Consider the following 18,993-nt stretch of genomic DNA (forward strand, 5'->3'; position numbering starts at 1 on the left):
TCCCCAATCTAGATGGGCACTGTGCAGTCATCTGTTCCTTTAGTATCTTCATTATTATCAAAGTGGCTTATAGAGAGTTGGTGTAAAATAAATATGATATGGAATATTTTGCAGAGGAAATGTAGTGAGCTTATTAATCTCTCTGTTGGCAACTGCCAGTCCCAAGCTGCCCGTGTGTGTCTGTGGATGCAGCATCTGGGCTTATGAGCCCTAGGGTGCAGGGCTCCACCTTTAGAAGAACTAAGATGGGTTAAATCTGTTCCCAAAACTGTGATCACATCTTATTTTTAGGCTTTTCCCTCCCTTTCTTGAAGCAAGGCAGATCTTAGTGCTATTGCCTAGAACTTCCTAAAGAAAAGAGGTTGGTGCCCCCAAAGAACCTTGCTAAGTGATTGCATACTACTATGTAGGCAGAGAGGAAGCTGCAGAATGAAAGAAGCATTTTAGGAAGGTTGAGTCAGAGGTGCAAATGGAGCATGGAGAGATTTTCTCAAGGTGATAAGGCCCTGGCACTCACGTCTACAAGCAGAGGCAGGTAGACTGGCAGTGATTCCTACTTGGGGAAGGAGGGTAATGTGGGCTGCTTCTGAGGCCGCGTTTATAGAGTTCCATGGCTGATAGGATTTGCCTAGGGTTTGGGATGAGGATCCCAGGGCCTGTGGAAATTGATTGGGAAGCCAGCCTTTGCTTGCTGCACCTCAGGAAAGCCATGGTGAGGTTCTGGCCTGGCCTTACTGGTTGTAACCCGCAACAGATACTTGCTCTGTCTGGGTTTGAGTTTAGGCTACATGATTACCTTCCAGTGAAACTTTTTAATGAATCTTTGAACCTGCAGTTGTGTATGATCCGACATTTGAGCTGAGCTTTAAAAAAGAGGGATGACAAAGAAAGGAAAGAAAAGAAAATGAAGAAGAAAAAACAAAGCAGAGATTTGTTGATGCCAGTGCCATTGTATGACCATAATTTCTTTAGGCTAGAGCTGTGTCCACTGGTTTGTATATTTTCTCTGTCTTCCTTCCTTGGCTTCTGAGGCCGAGCAGCTTTGAGGCATGTGAATTTACATGAGTGCCTCTCCTGACTTCTCCCATCATCCCCTGCTTGCACTTCTCATTTCTTCTGTATTGTTCTTAAGAACTTACTGTGCTGTCTTGTCTGTGGTTATGCAGTTTTTTCTGCACTACACTTCTATGTCCACTTGGTGAAAATTGCCTCAGGGTTGGCCTCTTCCAGTAAGCTGTGTCTGGGCCTCCACCTTCTAGAGAGTTTATAGCTCCTTCCTGATCCTTGTAAAATTTTTATTATTGCACTTAATCGTATTGTACTATAAATTACCTGGTTACTTAATATGTGTCACTTATGAAATTGGTACCGGCCATGTGGTGTTTATCCCTAAAGCTCAGCATCTAGCTGTACATGGAATATTCTAAGGGCTCAGAAATATGAGATTATCTCCCATTATTGAGTCTTTATGTGCCAGGCAGAAATTATATACATATATAAAGAAAAGGAGGCCTTAAGCTCTAAAAAGACTATGGTGTACTCTCCCATATGAATTTTAGAGCAAGCTCTAAGATGAGTGTAAGAAAGTCAGAGTTTTAAAATTAAGTTTAATTTCTTAATTATTTTAATTAGTTAATTATCGTGGAAAGAGTTCTGATTTTTTTGTTCCACGAGAATTACTTTGCGTGTGTATGTTTGCCCTAAGTTCAGGATCATTCTGCCTATTGGGTAATCCAGCACTGATAAAGAAGAAATTAAATGAGTGAATGTGGGTGTTAGTGTTTTGTTGTTTGGGTTTTTGTCTGAGTTTGCTGAATCCTTTTGTTTTACTGTAAGTATTGCACTTTGTTAGATTCTTCATTCTTTTCATGTCCTGACTACCTGCCATAGGCCCCTCTTCCCATCTCACCCCAATTCCGACTAGTGCTTTGCTTTTTTCTTGGTGTGTAGTAAGTACTGTGTCATGAGACAGTGGGACAGAGCAAGGCTTACTGTGCCGTGAGAGAATCAGACACGTGTTATGGATCTCAACACCATTGTTTCCAAAAGTGTGGGCCATGATTTCAAAGCAAAAACATCACAAGGTTTGGTCTTCTGATTTGGGCTCTGATGGTAGAAGTGGGGGGAGGGGACCGGGCAAGAGTCGGCATTATTTAAGAAGGCTCCAGTGGATGCTCATGTGCACTAAGATTTGAGAATCACTGCTTAGAGCAGACTGCTCAGTTATTAATCAGTGCATCTTTTTAAACAGAAGAACTTGGACATTTATGAGGCTTCTGTAAGATTTCCTCAGTCCCTAATTCAGGAAATGTGTTTCGTACATGTAGTATTCTATATTTTTTGTATAACTTGACATCCTCCCCAGGAAGAGTCTGTCTGCTCTTTGTACTGTGCTTCTTTTTCTATTGTTCAGAATTCCTGGCTCCCACCCTCAACCAGTTCATAACATGTTTATAGCCACCAGCCCAGACTCCTTAGGAATGAAGGAAGGAGTCTTTGGATCTTGTTATTTTCCTTGAGGAAGACCTGAATGTTGACTGTTTTGCAAGAATCCAGAGTATGCATTGTCATTTCCATGTTAACCCTCACCCCAAATGTTTGTGGGTTTCGAAGGATTTACTGTAGCCCAGTCTTAGCAGGGTCTCTGGCCAGGGAAATTCATTTGAAGCACATTTTGCCATGGAAGTACCCTGCAGGTAAAAATACTCTGTTTACACTTGGCTGTGTCCCAAACAGCTGTCCTCCTCCTAATGAGACTGGGGGCTGCACATCTTTTTTGTGGATTTAGAAGCTTTCCTGTTGTGGATGACAAAAATCATTCGCAAAAACCAATTGAAGTGATAGGTTTGTCCGAGACGGACAGCTGGTCCTTAGGAAATGGGCTGAGATCTCCACGCTCACAGGTTCAAGAGAGTTTGCAGTCTGCAGTATAATTACGTGATACGGTGTTGAGGGGGCCCTGTGATTCTCTTCCCCCTCCCGCCACCTCCCCTTGGGCATTTCGTTAAGGGTGGAGCACCTGTTAAAGGCTTGTTTAGTGTACTATGTGGCTGTGGCTAAAGAATAGTGAGTTTGGTTTAAGTTTACAAACATATGGCTGCAGACATTCTTGTTTTAATTGCTTTGCTTTTATTAGCTCTAGGGACCTTTAGTAAAGATTGTAGATTTATTCAGTGTTTTCATTTAGGAAAAAAAAAAAACGTCTTTTTACTCATTTCTAGGTCAGTTGCGATACACTGAATGACCGGGGATTTAAACCAGATGTGCTGTGTGTAATGTTTCCTTTCTGATTGCAAAAGTAATACCTGTTCATTGTTTAAATAGTTATAATTCAGAAACGTAATTTAGGAATGAAAAGTCCCTGTAATCCCCAGAAATACATACATTTAACATTTTGGTATTTGTTCCTCCAGATCCTTTTCTATGGTTATTTTGTTATATTTTGCAATTCTACTTTACCCACCAACGTGTTTTAAGACAGAAATGCATCTCTTGCTACCTGAAGCCTTTCATTTAACCATTTATACTTTTCAAAGTATTTTATGTGGTAGTCTCCACTGAGACCCAGAAACTCTGCCAGGAAGAAGGAACAGTGGCTTCTACTCTGTGCCTGGCAAGTGTGCTTAAGTGCTTTACTTGGCACTTTTTTTTTTTTCAATTCAATATAAAAAGATTTATTAAGAAGTCGTTCTCCCACCCACATCCTCTTCTACCGTGTGACCCTCACCTTTCATATCCAGTTTTATTAGTTTCTAATGTATCCTTCCAGTGTTTCTTTATGCAGATACTAGCAAACATGGATATATATTCTTATTTCCCCCTTTCTTACACAAAAAGAGGATACTATGCGTACTGTTTGGCATCTCACTCTATTCACACAGTATATACACTGGAGACATATTCTACATTAGTACTTGGCACTTGCTTTTGATTCTTACACCAACTCCATAATATAGGCAGCAGTTATTATGCCCTTCCTACACGTAAGGAGACTGAGATTCAGACAAGTTAAGTGACTTGCTCATACAGTTCATTAGTAAAGAACTTGGATGCCTACCCATTTAATCTGATTTCTCATCTAGAGAATATTGTGCCACACCCTATGCCTTTCTTGTATTGAGAAGTGTTTTTTTAGATGAAAATATTCTTTGAGACATATAAAACTGTTGAGTGAGGACATAGTGCTCCTTTGGATTATTAAGAGGTATTTTTTTAGTTTTCGACCAGGAGTTGGCATTCTGTGGCCTACTGGCTGAATCTAGCCTTCTTCCTCTTTTTGTAAATAAAGTTTTATTGGAACATGGCCCCACCCAAGTCATTTATATATTGCAGCAGAGACCATATGACCTGCAAAGCCTAAAATATTTACCATCTGGCTCTTTACAAAAATGTTTGCTGACACCTGTTGTGGACACCAAGTTTTATTTAGGTGTGTAAATTTTTTTTTTTTTCTTTGTAGCTTCTAAGGTTTTGCATTCGTTTGCTCAGGCACATTGGTTGGTGGAAGCGCTTTCTGTCCTTTACTTCCCCCAAACTAATCAAACGGGCGTATCACTTCTCGCTTGAGTTTCTCTGTGATCCTGTATAGTGACTGAGTTTCTACACAGTCATTTTCAGGTAGAGTGAATTGCAAAATATTCCAAAACTTTTGCTACTGTTAATGTTCATACAAAGCTGGTGTACATTCTGATGATGGTTTGTGCATTGCACCCTATGGTGATAGTTTATGTTAAAGTGCAAGAAGGGATCAGCACAAAGTCTAATCATAATCAGCAGTACCCTGAGACTTCTTGCATGGGGGTGTTGTGGGAGTGTGTAGATTTATATAATTGAGAGAGTTGCATTAAAATTGGTTGAGTCTTGTTTTGACATAAAGTGAACGTGTGACATTTATACAATAGCAAGCTATTAAATTTGGTTTTCCTTTGAGCATTTTGAAATAAAATGCAAAATGTGGGAAGAATAAAAATACTTAATTACTGTGCTTGTAATTATTTCACACCCCCTGAATTTATGACTCCTCGGAACTGTAGCAGGTTACTACTGAGCGGCAGAGTTGGTGAACGTACTTAAAATCACATCATTTAAATCTTTGAGTTTTGATAGTTCCTTTTCTTCATGGTCTCTTTCAAATGGCATGCAGCCTTTACTGTCCCACTGTGTCTGTCACATGTTGTGCTTGTGTTACATGGAAGCAGCCCAGTAAACTTGTGAACTTGTGCAAGGTCACTCACTAGTTAGTTATTGGGTATGGAAGAAATTCTAGGGTTTTCTCTCTTAAAATTCCTTGATGAAATGATTGGATGGACATAGTGCATTTCCTTAATTTTCCATTTGGGAAAGCTTGATAAAAAGTCTGTTGGCAAAGCAAAGAGTCCAGTGATCTCCAAATTGGTCTTGGTGTATACGTTGATATTTAAGTGCATTTACTTTGACCCAAAAGACTGCCTTCCTATAATATGCTCCTTTTTTACAACACAGTTCTAAAGTAAGTAAAGTAAGTCTGTTTAAATGTGTGAAATAAGTTGAGGGATTATACGTAGCAAGTTTTCGATGGTTTAGCATCAGAACTCTGAGTTCTCAGTTTTAGGACCGGTTTGAGGGTCTTTCATCTATTATCTGTATTACTAGCTTTCTTAATCTCTTTCATTTTTTGGGTAAAAGTCACCTCACAGAGGCCTTCTCTCAGCACCATATTTAAAACTGTATCTTATTCATTTCCTGTTCCCTCTTCTCTGTTTTATTTTTCTCAATAGCACTCACTAATCATTATCTGAAAACTGTTTATTTTAATGCTTTATTTATCTGTGTTACTCCTAGGATAAGCTCTGTGAAGCTTCTGTGCTCTCAGTGCCTTGAGTACGACGGTGCCTGGCACATTGGAGACGCCCAGTGACAGTTGAATTAACAAAGTCAAAGACAGTCTGTATTGCTTGTAGAATGAGGGCTAGACGTAGGGCAAGTCAATTTGTGGCATCAGACGGGGTTTGAATCTGGGTTCTCCCACCTCTTGATGTTGATATTAAATAATTTAATCATTGAAAGAACTTTGCCCTCCCAATGAAATGGGAGAAAATAATATCTTTTTATGGGGATTAAAAATTACATTAGATATAAAGCTCTATAAATGTTAGTCCTCGCTTTCCCCTGGTATGTCAGCATTGAAGAAGCCTAAAGGCAATCTGAATTTACCAATCCGATGCTTCTGGGGTCATTACCTCGATGACTTCTGACAGGTTTATTCTTTCGACGGCTGTGTTGCCAACACAACAATGACCTGCCCATTTGACCAGTGTGAATGGACAGACACTTTGTCATCCCTCTTTAATCCTCATATCAGAATAACTTGTATGGGTTTGGCTTTGAAATAAGTTTTGGCAAGTTCATGATTGCAGACAGTTCAGATGGCATCAGCCCTTAGAGCCAAGTGAGTTTCACCAGATCTTTCGTCAAATGCAGTGGGAACATCAGATAAGTTGATGTTTGTGGTCCTTATACACGTCATTCTAGGTTTTTTGGCAAATCAAGACGCATCAGAGGGCTGTTAAGTCACTAGTTTGTCTCTGTGGATTTCTCTAAACCTTATGGATTACAAAGTGTTAATTCCTGTTTTGGTTTCCACTGATATTTCTTCTGCTTGGGATGACAGGAACACTTCAGAAGTTATTAAGGCAAATTGGTTCATAAATTTATAGGTTCTTTTAGTCTTTTGTCCCAGGTAAGTCTGAATAGGACCTGGAAAGCTGATTAAAAGACCAGTGAGCACAGTGAGCTTAATTTTAAATTAAATGGATATTTAATGCGTTGAGAAAGTACTCAATCTTCAGTCTTTCTTTTTTTTATTTATGCTTGCTATTTGCATCTGATGGGCAGGAAATCTCTATTTTTCTACCAAAAGCGTTGGTTATTGCTACATTTCTCAAGCTTGGTTTTCAGTGTGGATTTTTGCAGGTGATTTTTAGCACCTATGGGTGCAAAATCATTAAATGAAGGCTGGCAGAAGGAAAGAGTGACCTGAGCCGGGAAGTCTCTTACAATGTGTGTGTGTGGCAGGTAGACCAGAGGATGAACGGGGCAGGCAGGGAGGTGGTCAGTCACTGCGGGGGCTCCCTGGCTGTGAGCATGTCTTCCAGCAGAACACAGTGAAACCCATGGCCTGCTGGTTGGAGGTGATTGTGCTTAGGTGCCTGGTTATAGATATTTTTTTTCCACAGGTGTGTGTTACCTGTTTTTTTTGGGTGAGCCTTGATCCTCAGACACACACAGCCTGACCAAACTGGCAGGTTTGTGAGAATTTTAATATTGAGAGGATTCTGGTCTTGGAGTTAATGCACGGTTGCTAAGGCATTGCTTTTTATTCTAAAATCTGGTCTTGGATAACCTCCAGTTTATGCTGTTGGGATTTCAATTAATTGTTACGCTTTTGTGATCTGGTCTGGTATAATACCACATATGGGAATTTAATTTTTTTTTTGCATGTATGAATGACATTCCTGTACTGTTGTTTTTTATATTGCTGGATAATAATTTAATCCAGTCCCCTATCATGGGTAAGACACTTAAAGTTGATTATAATGAAATCACTTGGGTCTGCTTCTCTGACTCTTGTGAAGATGGGATCAGCTTATTCTCAAATTCATTGTATTTGGCAAAAGACCTGCCCTTCTGAAGTACACAATACTGGACGATGATCATTTTGGCTTAGAGGAAATCCTGGTCAAATTACCAAGTTAAACTTTTAAGAACATGCTATTCTCAGTATTCACAAATGTATTATGTAATGCTGGAAGTCTCCTCTAAAGTTCTTCCTAAGATTTTTGTGAGAATTCATTTAGTGCAGGTAACCACAGGGAATCCAGCTATTAATTTTGAGGAAAGTGACAACTTCTCGTTGTTGGAGGCCAGCAGTAGCCCCCCTTCTCTGAGAGGAGGGCTGAGAGGAAGAGGGCTCTCTAGTGGTCTGCCGATCCCTCCTACCCTAAGCGCCCCAGTGAGACTGGGGGGAATCCCTGGTTAGGTAGCATCATGTGAGTTTGGGGGATTATGTAAAAGTATAACTGCACACACGCTGTTCGTGCTTTGGTAACTGATTTTAATATCCTGTTGGTTTGTTGTTGAAACTTCTTCTATGACAGTGAAGCCTTTTGTCTTTATTTTTCAATCAGAAAATCTTTCTCCCCACTTGAAAAGATGGAATCTGGGCTACAAGGCATTCTGCAATCTTTGACCTTCTTGCCTCCCCAAACCTCTAAGGAAAGCTGGGCATCCAGTAATCTCAGACTTGTGATTGTGCTTTTGTAACCTTGCTTGACATCTAGGACTTTTGGAGGGTTTTAAATTTTTGACGGTAACTTTTAATTTTATTCTCATTTATTTCTCCCTTTTCTGTTTCAGTGTCCTGGGTCATGAAACTTAATCCACAACAAGCTCCATTATATGTGAGTAAATCGCAAGATTTCATTCTATACTTATTTTTGCTGTTTAATTCTTATGTAAACTCAAAAAATGCTCTCATGTGATTATCAAAGGAATTTTTAACCATCTACACATGAATTTATTGGCATAATACACTTCAGAAATTGAATTTGATTTAGTAAATGTTAAGTGACTAATAATGCATGATACTGAGCGGAGAACAAAGAGAATGCCCGTAAGACTTGTGAGGTAGACTGATCGGGGTGATAAGATGTGTGTATAAAACAATTGCATTGCCCTGCCAAACGATACTCCGCCTTATTTTTATGTACAGTGCATTTCTGTAAAAGTAGCATGTAGAGCTTCCTACTGCCATGGTCAGTTATACCCTGTGCCACAACTAGGTGGCACTCTTTCATTGGCAAAAGTGCTATTTACTTTAAGAATCTGGGTGAAAGCTGATATATCATCTCCCTAAAGTGAGGGAATTACAAGATGAAATGGATAAATGAATGAATCGAGGCTGGAAAAAGTAAATTGTAGGTGTGTGTGTGTGTTTGTTTTTTTAAAAACTGTTGTTAGAGTGAATTGTCTGAATCAGAGTGGTGAAAAGTGCCTGTTTGATGAGGAGCTGGCTTAGAGGTATGGATAGTTAGACTTGTGAGAGGCTGGAGGGTTTGGGGTTGGTATGGTCTGGAGAGGTGAAAAAAACTTATTTGATGGGACAGGACTTCAGTCAGGTCTTGAAGATGAAGGATCATTTCGTTGGCTGAAAAATCCTCAGAATTTGTTCAAGGCACAGACCAGATGGTAGAGGGATGAGTGGCAGTGAGCATGTTGTTCAGTGAGCGGGGAAGGATGGTAGTGGAAAGTCTGGCCCTGCTGAATTTGTGTTGGCGGTGATGGGAGATAAGTCTGGAGAGGTGGGTGACACTTAGTTGTGAAAGCACACAAGAAGGTGTGCGGAGTTTATTTTGTGACCGCTGGGGAGCTTTTACTGGTGTTTAACCAGGCTGTTCATTTTATGTATTTATTTTTAACCATGCCGTGTTAATAAAAGCCATATACCTTTCTATCATAGAGCAGTCATGTGATCATGCTCCATAGCTTATCTCTATGTTAAATGTAACATACAAAGGAAAATATATGTGTTCTTAGAAGATATTTTATGTTCTTATTTTCTCTCCAGACTACTTGGAGACAATTTATTATGTTCACCAGTGGGTTTGCACATGAATTGAATACCTTGGACTTAAGAAAACAACTTTATATTTTGGTTTGTTTTTTAAAGTCCTTTTTTTTTTTTTTTTTTTTTTTAAATATTTATATTTGCTTATTCACTTGGTTGCGCCGGGTCTTAGTTGCGGCATGAGAACTCTCACTTGTGGCGTGCACGTGGGATCTAGTTCCCTGACCAGGGATCGAACCCGGGCATTGGGAGCGTGGAGTCTTAACCACTGCACCACTGGCGGAGTCTCGAACAACTTTATTGAGATAAAATTCACACACCATAAAATCCACTCATTTATGGTTTTTAGTATATTCACAGTTGTGTAATCTTAACTTCAGAACATTTTTATCACCCCAAAAGAAACTCCGCACCCTTTAGCAGCCACTCATCAGTTCCCCCTCCTCCAGCCCGTGGCACCCACTATCTACTTTCTGTCTTTATGGGTTTTAGCTGTTCTGGAAATTGCATATAAAGGGAGTCATACAATACCTGGCCTTTTATGACTGGTTTCTTTCATTTAGCGTCATGTATATAAGGTATATGTCAGAGCAAGTATAAGTACTTTGTTCCTTTTTATTAACAACTAATAGTCCATTATATGGGCCTACTGCATTTTATTTACCCACTCCTCAGCTTGTGGGCATTTAGGCTGTTTCCACTTTTTGGCTATTATGAATAATGCTGCTGTGAACAGCAATTTTTTTGGTAGTCATCCAATTTTATTCTTTCCCGGTTGAATTTTCTTGGGCACCTTTGTTGAAAATCAATTGATTATAAATGTAAGGAATTACTTCTGGACACTCAATTCTGTTCCTTTCATTTAGGTCATCCTTCATTAGGTCACTTTCTTTCAGCAGTGATTTATATCGGTAGTTTTCAGTGTACATGCCTTTCATTTTTGTGAATTTTATTCCTAAGTATTTTATCCTTTTTGATGCTATTGTGAATGATATTTTCTTAATTTCATTTTTAGGTTGCTCATTGCTAGTGTATAAACACAACTGATTTTTGTGCATTGATCTTTTAATCTGCAACCTTGCTGAACTTGTTTATTAGCTAGTACTTTTTTAGTGGATTCCTTAGGATTTTCTACATCCAAGATGATGAAAATAGTTTTTTTCCTTTCCAATCTTTTTATTTTATTTCTTTTTCTTGCCTAGTTGCCCTGAGTAGAACCTCCAATGCAGAGTTGAGTAAAAGTGGTGAGAGCAGACATCCTTGTCTTGTTTTTGGTATTAAAGGGAAAGCATCCAGTCTTTCACCATTAAGATTAGTATGGGGCTTCCCTGGTGGCGCAGTGGTTGAGAGTCTGCCTGCCAGTGCAGGGGGCACGGGTTCGAGCCCTGGTCTGGGAGGATCCCGCATGCCGCGGAACAGCTGGGCCCGTGAGCCGCAATTGCTGAGCCTGCGCGTCTGGAGCCTGTGCTCCGCAACGGGAGAGGCCGCGATAGTGAGAGGCCCATGCACCGTGATGAAGAGTGACCCCCGCTTGCCGCAACTAGAGAGGGCCCTCGCACAGAGACGAAGACCCAACACAGCCATAAATAATAAATAAATAAATAAATAAATAAATCAATAAAATTAAAAAAATAAAAAAGATTAGTATGATGTTGCTAGCTGTGGGTTTTCATAGATGCCTTTATCAGGTTGAGGAAGTTCCCTTCTGTTCCTAATTTGAGTATTTTTATCATGAAAAAGTGTTGGATTTTGTTGAACGTTTTCTCTGTCTATTGAGATGATCGTGTGGGTTTTTTCTTTCATTCCATTATTGAATTACATTGATTGCTTTTTGAATGTTACACCAACCTTGCATTCCTGGGATTAATCTCATTTGGTCATGGTGTATAGTCCTTTTTGTGTGCTGCTAGATTTGGTTTGCTAGTATTTTGTTGAGGATTTTTGTGTCTATGTATAAAATATATATTCTGTAGTTTTCTTCTGATGTCTCTGTCTGCTTTTTTGGCCATTGAAAGTGTTTGATCAGGGGGCTGATATAACTACGTAGTTGTGGTAGGCAGAATAATGGTTCCTCAAGTGAGTCTATGTCTTAATCCCCAGAACCTGTGAATGTTTATCTCACATGGCAGAAGGGACTTCACAGATTTCATTCAGCTGAGGATCTTGAAACTGGAGATTATCCTTTAATTATATGGGTAGCCCAGTGTAATCATAAAGATTCCTGTAAGTGAGAGAGGGAGTCAGAGAGATTTGTAGATGCCACACTGCTGGCTTTGAAAAAGGAGGAAGGGGTCCATGAGCCAAGGAATGCCACCTCTAAAAGCTGGGAAAAGCAAGGGAACAGTTTTTCCTCAGAGCCTCTAGAAGGAACACAGACATCTTTATTTTAGCCCCGTGAAAGTCATTCAGACCTCTGACCTTCAGAACTGTAAGGTAATAAAATTTGTGTTCTTTTAAGCCTCTGAGTTTGTGGTAATTTGTTGTAACAACAATAGGAAGCTAATACAGTAGTAGTTTGGGAAAATTAATTGGTGGTAGTGTGCTGGGTAATTTAGAAGGAGAGAGTAGAGGCAGAGAGGTAAGTTAGAAGTTTTCTGAGCTTGCCATCATGGAATTTGAGAACTTTAGAGTTAATAGAGACTTCAGATGATATCTGCTTCAACCTCTCTGTTTTAGAGATGAGGAAATGAGTTCTGAAGACACTGTGATAAGGTCACACAGCTCATTGATGATGGTAAATTGTGATTTAAATCTGTATTTTCTGGGCTTAGTCATAGAAGCCACTGTAAAGCTTATGAAGCTTAAGAAAGCTTCGTTCTGTTAGGGAAGCAAGGTTCTTAGACATCATATACTTAATAAAGTAGTGCTTTATATGTGATTTATGTGTTTAGTGAAGTTGGGCAGGCTGTACTGGGGAGGACTATTTTAAATTTCAGATCTCAAGTATGTCGATCAGCAGTAATACTTATTGAGGCAATTGGTTATCCCTTTTTAAAGAGGGACAGTGTACTCCATTTTCAGTGAACTAAGCCAAGTCTCAGGGATTTACACTGTTTGGGTGAAGAAAAGTGTAGCAGTTTCTCCCTTATTCACGGTTTCGCTTTCTGTGGTTTCAGTTACCTGCAGTCACCATGGACTGATAGTATTACATGGAAAATTGCAGAAATAAACAATTCATAAATTTTATTTTATTTATTTATTTTTGGCCATGCTATGCAGCATGCAGGATCTTAGTTCCCTGACCAGGGACGAGCCCGTGCCCCCTGCAGTGGAAGCGTGGAGTCTTAAACCACTGGACCGCCAGGGAAGTCCCACAACGCATAAATTTTAAATTGTGCACTGTTCCGAGTAGCATGGTGGAATCTCACACCATCCTGCTCCGTCCTGTAGGGGACATATTTAAATCATCCCTTTGTCCAGTGTGTCCTGCCTGCTAGACACTTAGTATCCGTCTGGGTTATCAGATCAACTGTCGCAGTATCTCAGTGCTGTGTTCAAGTGACCCTTATTTTACTTAATAATGGCCCCAAAGCGCAAGAATAGTGATGCTGGCAATTCAGACATGCCAAAGAGAAGCCATGAAGTGCTTCCTTAAGTGAAAAGGTGAAGGTTCTTGACTTAATAATGAAAGAAGAAAATTCGTTTGCTGAGGTTGCTAAGATCTATGGTAAGAATGAGTCTTCTATCCATGAAATTGTGAGGAAGGAAAAACAGATTCATGCTGGTTTTGCTTTCGCACTTCAAACTGCAAAAGTTACAGGCAGTTTCCCTGGTGATGCAGTGGTTAAGAATCCGCCTGCCAATGCAGGGGACACGGATTCGAGCCCTGGTCCGGGAAGATCCCACGTGCCGCGGAGCAACTAAGCCCGTGCGCCACAACTACTGAGCCTGTGCTCTAGAGCCCATGAGCCACAACTACTGAGCCCGCGTGCCACAACTACTGAAGCCCACGTGCCTAGAGCCCGTGCTCCGCGACAAGAGAAGCCACTGCAATGAGAAGTTCTTTTGTTAAGATGGAAAAGGCATTAAATTTGTACGATAAGATATTCTGAGAGAGAGGGCAGGAGAGACCACATTCACGTCACTTTACAGTGTATAATTGTTATTGTTCTATTTTGTTATTAGTTATTGTTGTTCATCTCTTTACTGTGCCTAATTTACAAATTAAACTTTATCACAGGTGTGTGTGTATAGGAAAAAATATATATGGGGTTAGTACTGTCCACGGTTTCAGGCGTCCACTGGGGGTGAATGTACCCCCTGAGGATGGGGGGACTACTGTAACTGTACAGGACAGTCCATTGGTAAGGGGGTCAATTCTCTGCACCTAGAGAAAGAAGTACTAAGGAAAAGAATGGAGCGTGTTGAAGTTTTTCTTTTAGTGTATATTTGAGATATGCTAGGGGTACATGTCATCAACAGAAGAGAGAAAACTGCTAGTTAATAAGGAAAAACACTGGGTCCTGAGAAGAACTTTTACCTGAAAGTTAAGAAAAATAGGCTGGATTCCAAATATTCCAAATAATCATCTTAACCAGTCTTTGAATAAAAATGTGTCCACAGTAAGCTGCAATAGTTAAAATGTAAGAAATGTCCCATACTGTACAGGTGGCAGTACTGTTGAGTGTTTAAATGAAGCTATTGTAGCGAGTTATTTTTGTGAACTGTTCACAGTGGAGCACGCGGAACCTGGAACTTCGGCTGCCAGCAGTGTGACCTGGCTGTGCCTTGGTCTCCTCGCCTGTCAGCTCTGCGATTCCACAAGTACAGCCTTTGTGTTAGGCAGGCTAGTCACATTACCAGGTCAGGTGTTTCCCTCAGCCTCTACAAAAATGTTGATTACTGCCAGGTGCATGTGTGAGAATCGCAGTTGCAGGACCTTTGGGTGGCAGTGGTAAAAACATTGACAGCTTTCGTAGTGTCCCTCTGGGTGGGGAGGGCCTAGGTTGTCTAGTGGCAGTAAAAATGGAGAGGCGGTGGCAGATGCAAGAAATATTTAAGAGAAGCAGTAGGACTACACACTTTATTAGATGTGGGGACTGAAAAAGAATTGAATGATAGTTGATTGAGAACTTGAGTGGGAATGACAGCTGATGCCATTGCCAGATGTGGAAAAGAAGGAAGGTGACGATGACTTTGTTCTTTAGACATGTTGAAGGGCTATTGATGTCCTGATTACAGCGGGAGATGTGGGCTTGGAGCTGTGGAGTAAGAAAGTTGGTTTTGAACTAGAGAGAGTTTGAGTCATCTTTAAGAAATTGGTACTTTTGACTCTGAGAATAGATGAGTTCTTTGAGCGGATAAGAGTGGATGGAATTAGGATAATGGACTATGGCAGAGAAGGCAAAGCTGAATCAAGAGAGGAGGAAGGAGTTCGAGAAATCTGGGTTGCATGTGAGTCTTTTGACTTTTTATTCCTGGAGTTCTTAAATTTCAATCACACATTAGTACTGGAAGTGAATTTTGAGCTGGAGCTGGGGAATTCTTTCATTCAGGTGTCTGCTTTGTGCAAACCCCTTTTTGGATGCTGGAAACTTAGCCATGAACAGAATGCAAGGGTCCCTGCTCTTATGGTACTTGTATTATAGTGAGGAGAAGACAGATAATCATAAACGAGAAAACATCAGGAAGAACAGTTTAATGAAAGTAAATAAAACAATAGGATGTGATGTGATTGTGCCTGAGTAGAGGCTGTTTTAGGCTGGGTGGTCGGGGAAGGCCTCTGAGGGGCAGGCCAGTTAAGCTGAGACCTGAATGACCAGAAGGAGCCAGCCACATGCAGATATCTCCTGGCACAGTGTTCTAGCCCAAGGGAACAAGTGCAGAGCTCTAAAGTGAGGGCTAGGCTTGATACGTGTGGGGAACAGAAAAAAACGGCAGCTGGGATTCAGAGTGCAGAAGGGGCGGGGTGCGTCCTCTCCTGGATGAGGTTGGAGATTCAGGGAGGAGACAGGGAAAAGCCTGATCTTGAAGCACTTCGCAGACCATTGGGTGACCTCCCTAGGGCCTGCCTTTCGTCACTTCTGAAGCCCAGCACAGCACCCACCTCTGAGTGTACTCTGAACTTCAGAGCCTTCGGTGGCTCGGGGTCAGGTCAGGCCTCTTAGGGATATTGGATTAATCCTAATGTGGAGCTGTGGGCCCTGGGCAGACTGGATTCTCAGGCAGTTTAAGTGTAGTATTTTGGACTGTCTATCCATCTGAGGAAAAATAGTTTTAGGACTCTGTAGTCATCTTTAAGATCCGTGTTTTAGACGTAAATTGGATTTTCTTGAATGGAGGAACGTTTTAAAGCAGATTTGGCTCTCATTTATTAAAGGACAGTGTAATTAAAACTTTCTGCTTAGTTTTTATATTCTTTCATGGTTGAATTGCTTCTGGGGAGAAAAAAATGTATTTTCAAAACTTGCTCTTAGTCCATTTGTGAACCTGAATGAACGGTGTATGATAGGATTTCATAGTAGTCCTTTCGTTTTCTGGTTTTCCGTGAATGCTTCACCTACTGGTGTCACACTCATTTGCATCACCTGTAACCTTTCTGGATGACAACTCCTTAAAAACAAGAGTTCATGTTCATATACTACCTCCTGGTTTAAAACGCACATTTGCATACATTGTATCATTTGGTTCTCACAGCAACCTTGAGAGGGTGGAGGAAGCTTCATTCTTACCCTCATAATACTTGAGGAAACAAGAGCTCAAGATGGTTCATTTAGTATATGCAAAAGTTAGGGCTTTACCCAAAAATGGTGACTCTCAAACCCGTTGTCTTTCTTCTGTATACCAAGCTGACATGCACAGTTGCTGTCCGTAATTGTTACATAAAACACGCAAATCTCATCCCACTTAATGTGATAGAGACTTGCACATATAAAGTCCTTTTTAAAATAAGTAACCCAAGTTTTTAAATTTTTTAAATGTTTTATTTGAAATAAGTTCACATTTATAGAAAAGTTAGAAGAATGCAACTTCACCTTTACTTATCTTTTATTAACATTTAGGTGTGACCTAAATGTGATTTGCTTATCATTTTCTGTATTACATATATGTTTTGAACTGTTTGAAAGTTGCTTTTCCCAGGCATCATACCCTATTCTCCTTAAATATTTCAGGATAGATTTCTTAAGAACTGGGGCATTCTCTTTCAGAAACACAGTACAATTAACAAAAACAGGAATTGTAACATTGATGTAATACTCTTAGGTAACGTAAGTCCATATCCAAATTTCTCGGATCATCCCAGTAATGCCCTTTATAGCATCCTCCTGCCCTCTTCTCCCCAGTTCAGGATTTAATCCAGGATTACACACTGTATTTATTTACAGTCTCTTTAATCTCTTAATCAGGAACAGTTCCTTTGCTTCTCTTTGTCTTTCATGATACCGACATTTTGGAAGAGTATAGGCCAGTTAGCCAGTTATTTTGTAGCACACTTTGCTTCTTTTTGACAGAACAACTGCCTTTTAAAAGTTGCTCATTAAAAAATATAAAGATGCTCATTTGTTTCCCAAATTTCATTATTGATTAAGTTTACCTTGTGTGAGTCCTGAATAGTCAGTGATGTCATCTTTGTGATTAAAAGCATTGCTAACAAGGAAATAAATGTGATAACGATGTCTTTATTGTGCATATGTAACTTCCTTACAATTGTAAGGAGATATGTACAGCAACCCTGCAAAGTGTAGCCTAGAGTATCTGATTTTATTCCGGAGATGTATTCTGTGAAATAACTAGCCTACCTAGTCATTTAGCGAATTGGAAAGGCATGCTAGACATAGTGCCTATATCTCTTGAGTCCTGAACTATTATCTCTAGCCATTATGGGACTTATGGTCTGAGCCACTTGTTTACAGTAAACAACATGCAGCAAACCACGTGGCTGCTAATAATTTTTATGGACATAGTACATGTACCCTCTGGCTCTAGAGCCGTTCTCACTATCAAGATAAAAGCATAGACTTTTCCAGGGAACTCTACTTCACTTCGCTGTACAGTAGAAACTAACACAACATTGTAAAACAACCATGCCCCAATGAAAAAAAAAAAGCGTAGACTTTTCCCAGAAAGGATAGGGGCTGGGGAATGCTATCAGGTGATAAAAGAAAAAGCCAGGCACAGGAAGCAAAGGTTGGTATTTATAAAACAAAATAGGCCCTACCACCACCCCCACGCACTAAGCACTAGGAGACCTAGCAACCTAGCAACTGGACACTAGCAACAGTAAATAAATCCTCCCCCAGACTAACAGCTGAAGGGGATGAAAGATTTTTAAACTTCTGAAGGAGGAGGATGAAAGGGTCTTTGGGTGCCTCTTATCTCAGGCCTCAGGCTAATTCTAGAAGAAATGTGGCCAGGCCAAACCTGAAGGTCTGTAAGGCACAAGGAGACAATAGGGGTCAAGAATAAGGAGATCCGGATTATTCCAGAGAAAGTCACTTCCTTTCTCCTCTCATCACTTTACTTTTCTGGAGGAAAAGTTGTGATGATGCACCCAAGTGATTGTCCCACAGTCAGCGCTGCTGCGTGTGGGGATGAACTTTGTAGGAGAGGTCAGGACTGGAGAACAATTTGATGAGTCATAGGGATCATTGTATTTTCGGGGTGGTTGAGCTCACTCTGCGGGAAGAGTGAAGAAACTGAGCTACAGAGAGATTGAGGGATTTGCCTGAAGTTTCATAGGGGTTGTGATAGATCTGGTCAGCTAGCAGGATCTGCAAATAATTAGCCCAGCCAGTGTGCAGGAGGCAGTGGTTTGAATTTAAGATTCAGAGTACATACACAGAGAAGTTGTGGTGCAAGTCTGGTGGTGAATGGGCTAAGTAAGAGGAAAAAAGGTAGCCGTGGGAACGCTGAAGAAGAGAGGAATATTTGAAAAGATAGCATTGAACTCTTTTTCAAAGTAGAACAGGTAAGGATTAGAATGTCTTTTGGGCTGTAGACACATTGGAGAGTAGTTTACAGTTACTAATTGAAATCCCTCTTCAGTAGAAAAAGAGTAAAAATAAAATATGGGTTGTAACTTTGGATGTAGGCAAGTCCAGTAATAGCCATCCTGGTGAATTACTTGGTCAGGTACTTATCTTCAGGAGGGTGGGTGGCTTTTTAGCCCTGGACCAGTGAAAGGAAGGGAAGATCAAGGCCGTTGAACAGTAAGTGAGGCATTTCTCTTGTAAAGTGCAGCTCCTGCAGGGCTTTGATGCTTTTCTGTATTAGAATAATGTCCTTACTGGTTGCCAAAGTGTTCCAGTGGGCATTGGGCACTTTATGGTTAATGACACTCCAGAATGGATGGTTGTGACTCTTAACACTGACTCAGAAGGTTTATATTGGACGCTGATGATTCACTAACTAAAATGACCATAAGGACACATTTAAAGAGGAAAAACTTG

General features: G+C 40.4%; 1 protein-coding gene across 10 annotated transcripts in view; it reads left to right on the plus strand.

Annotated features, from left to right (window-relative positions):
• AKAP13 (A-kinase anchoring protein 13) overlaps positions 1-18,993 on the plus strand; it is a 342,139-nt gene that overhangs the window by 87,187 nt on the left and 235,959 nt on the right. For 9 of the 10 annotated variants that reach the window (XM_068557256.1, XM_068557275.1, XM_068557264.1 and 6 more), the window contains exon 1: positions 8,426-8,438. In XM_068557256.1, coding sequence (XP_068413357.1) covers positions 8,437-8,438 — 2 coding nt within the window. In that variant the 5' untranslated portion in view covers positions 8,426-8,436. Of the gene's footprint in view, positions 1-8,394; positions 8,439-18,993 lie in introns of those variants that run through there. The other variant, XM_068557294.1, reaches the window with a different exon arrangement.

This window comes from Eschrichtius robustus, chromosome 1 (assembly GCF_028021215.1).
Source record: "Eschrichtius robustus isolate mEscRob2 chromosome 1, mEscRob2.pri, whole genome shotgun sequence".
Taxonomy (NCBI): Eukaryota; Metazoa; Chordata; class Mammalia; order Artiodactyla; family Eschrichtiidae; genus Eschrichtius; species Eschrichtius robustus.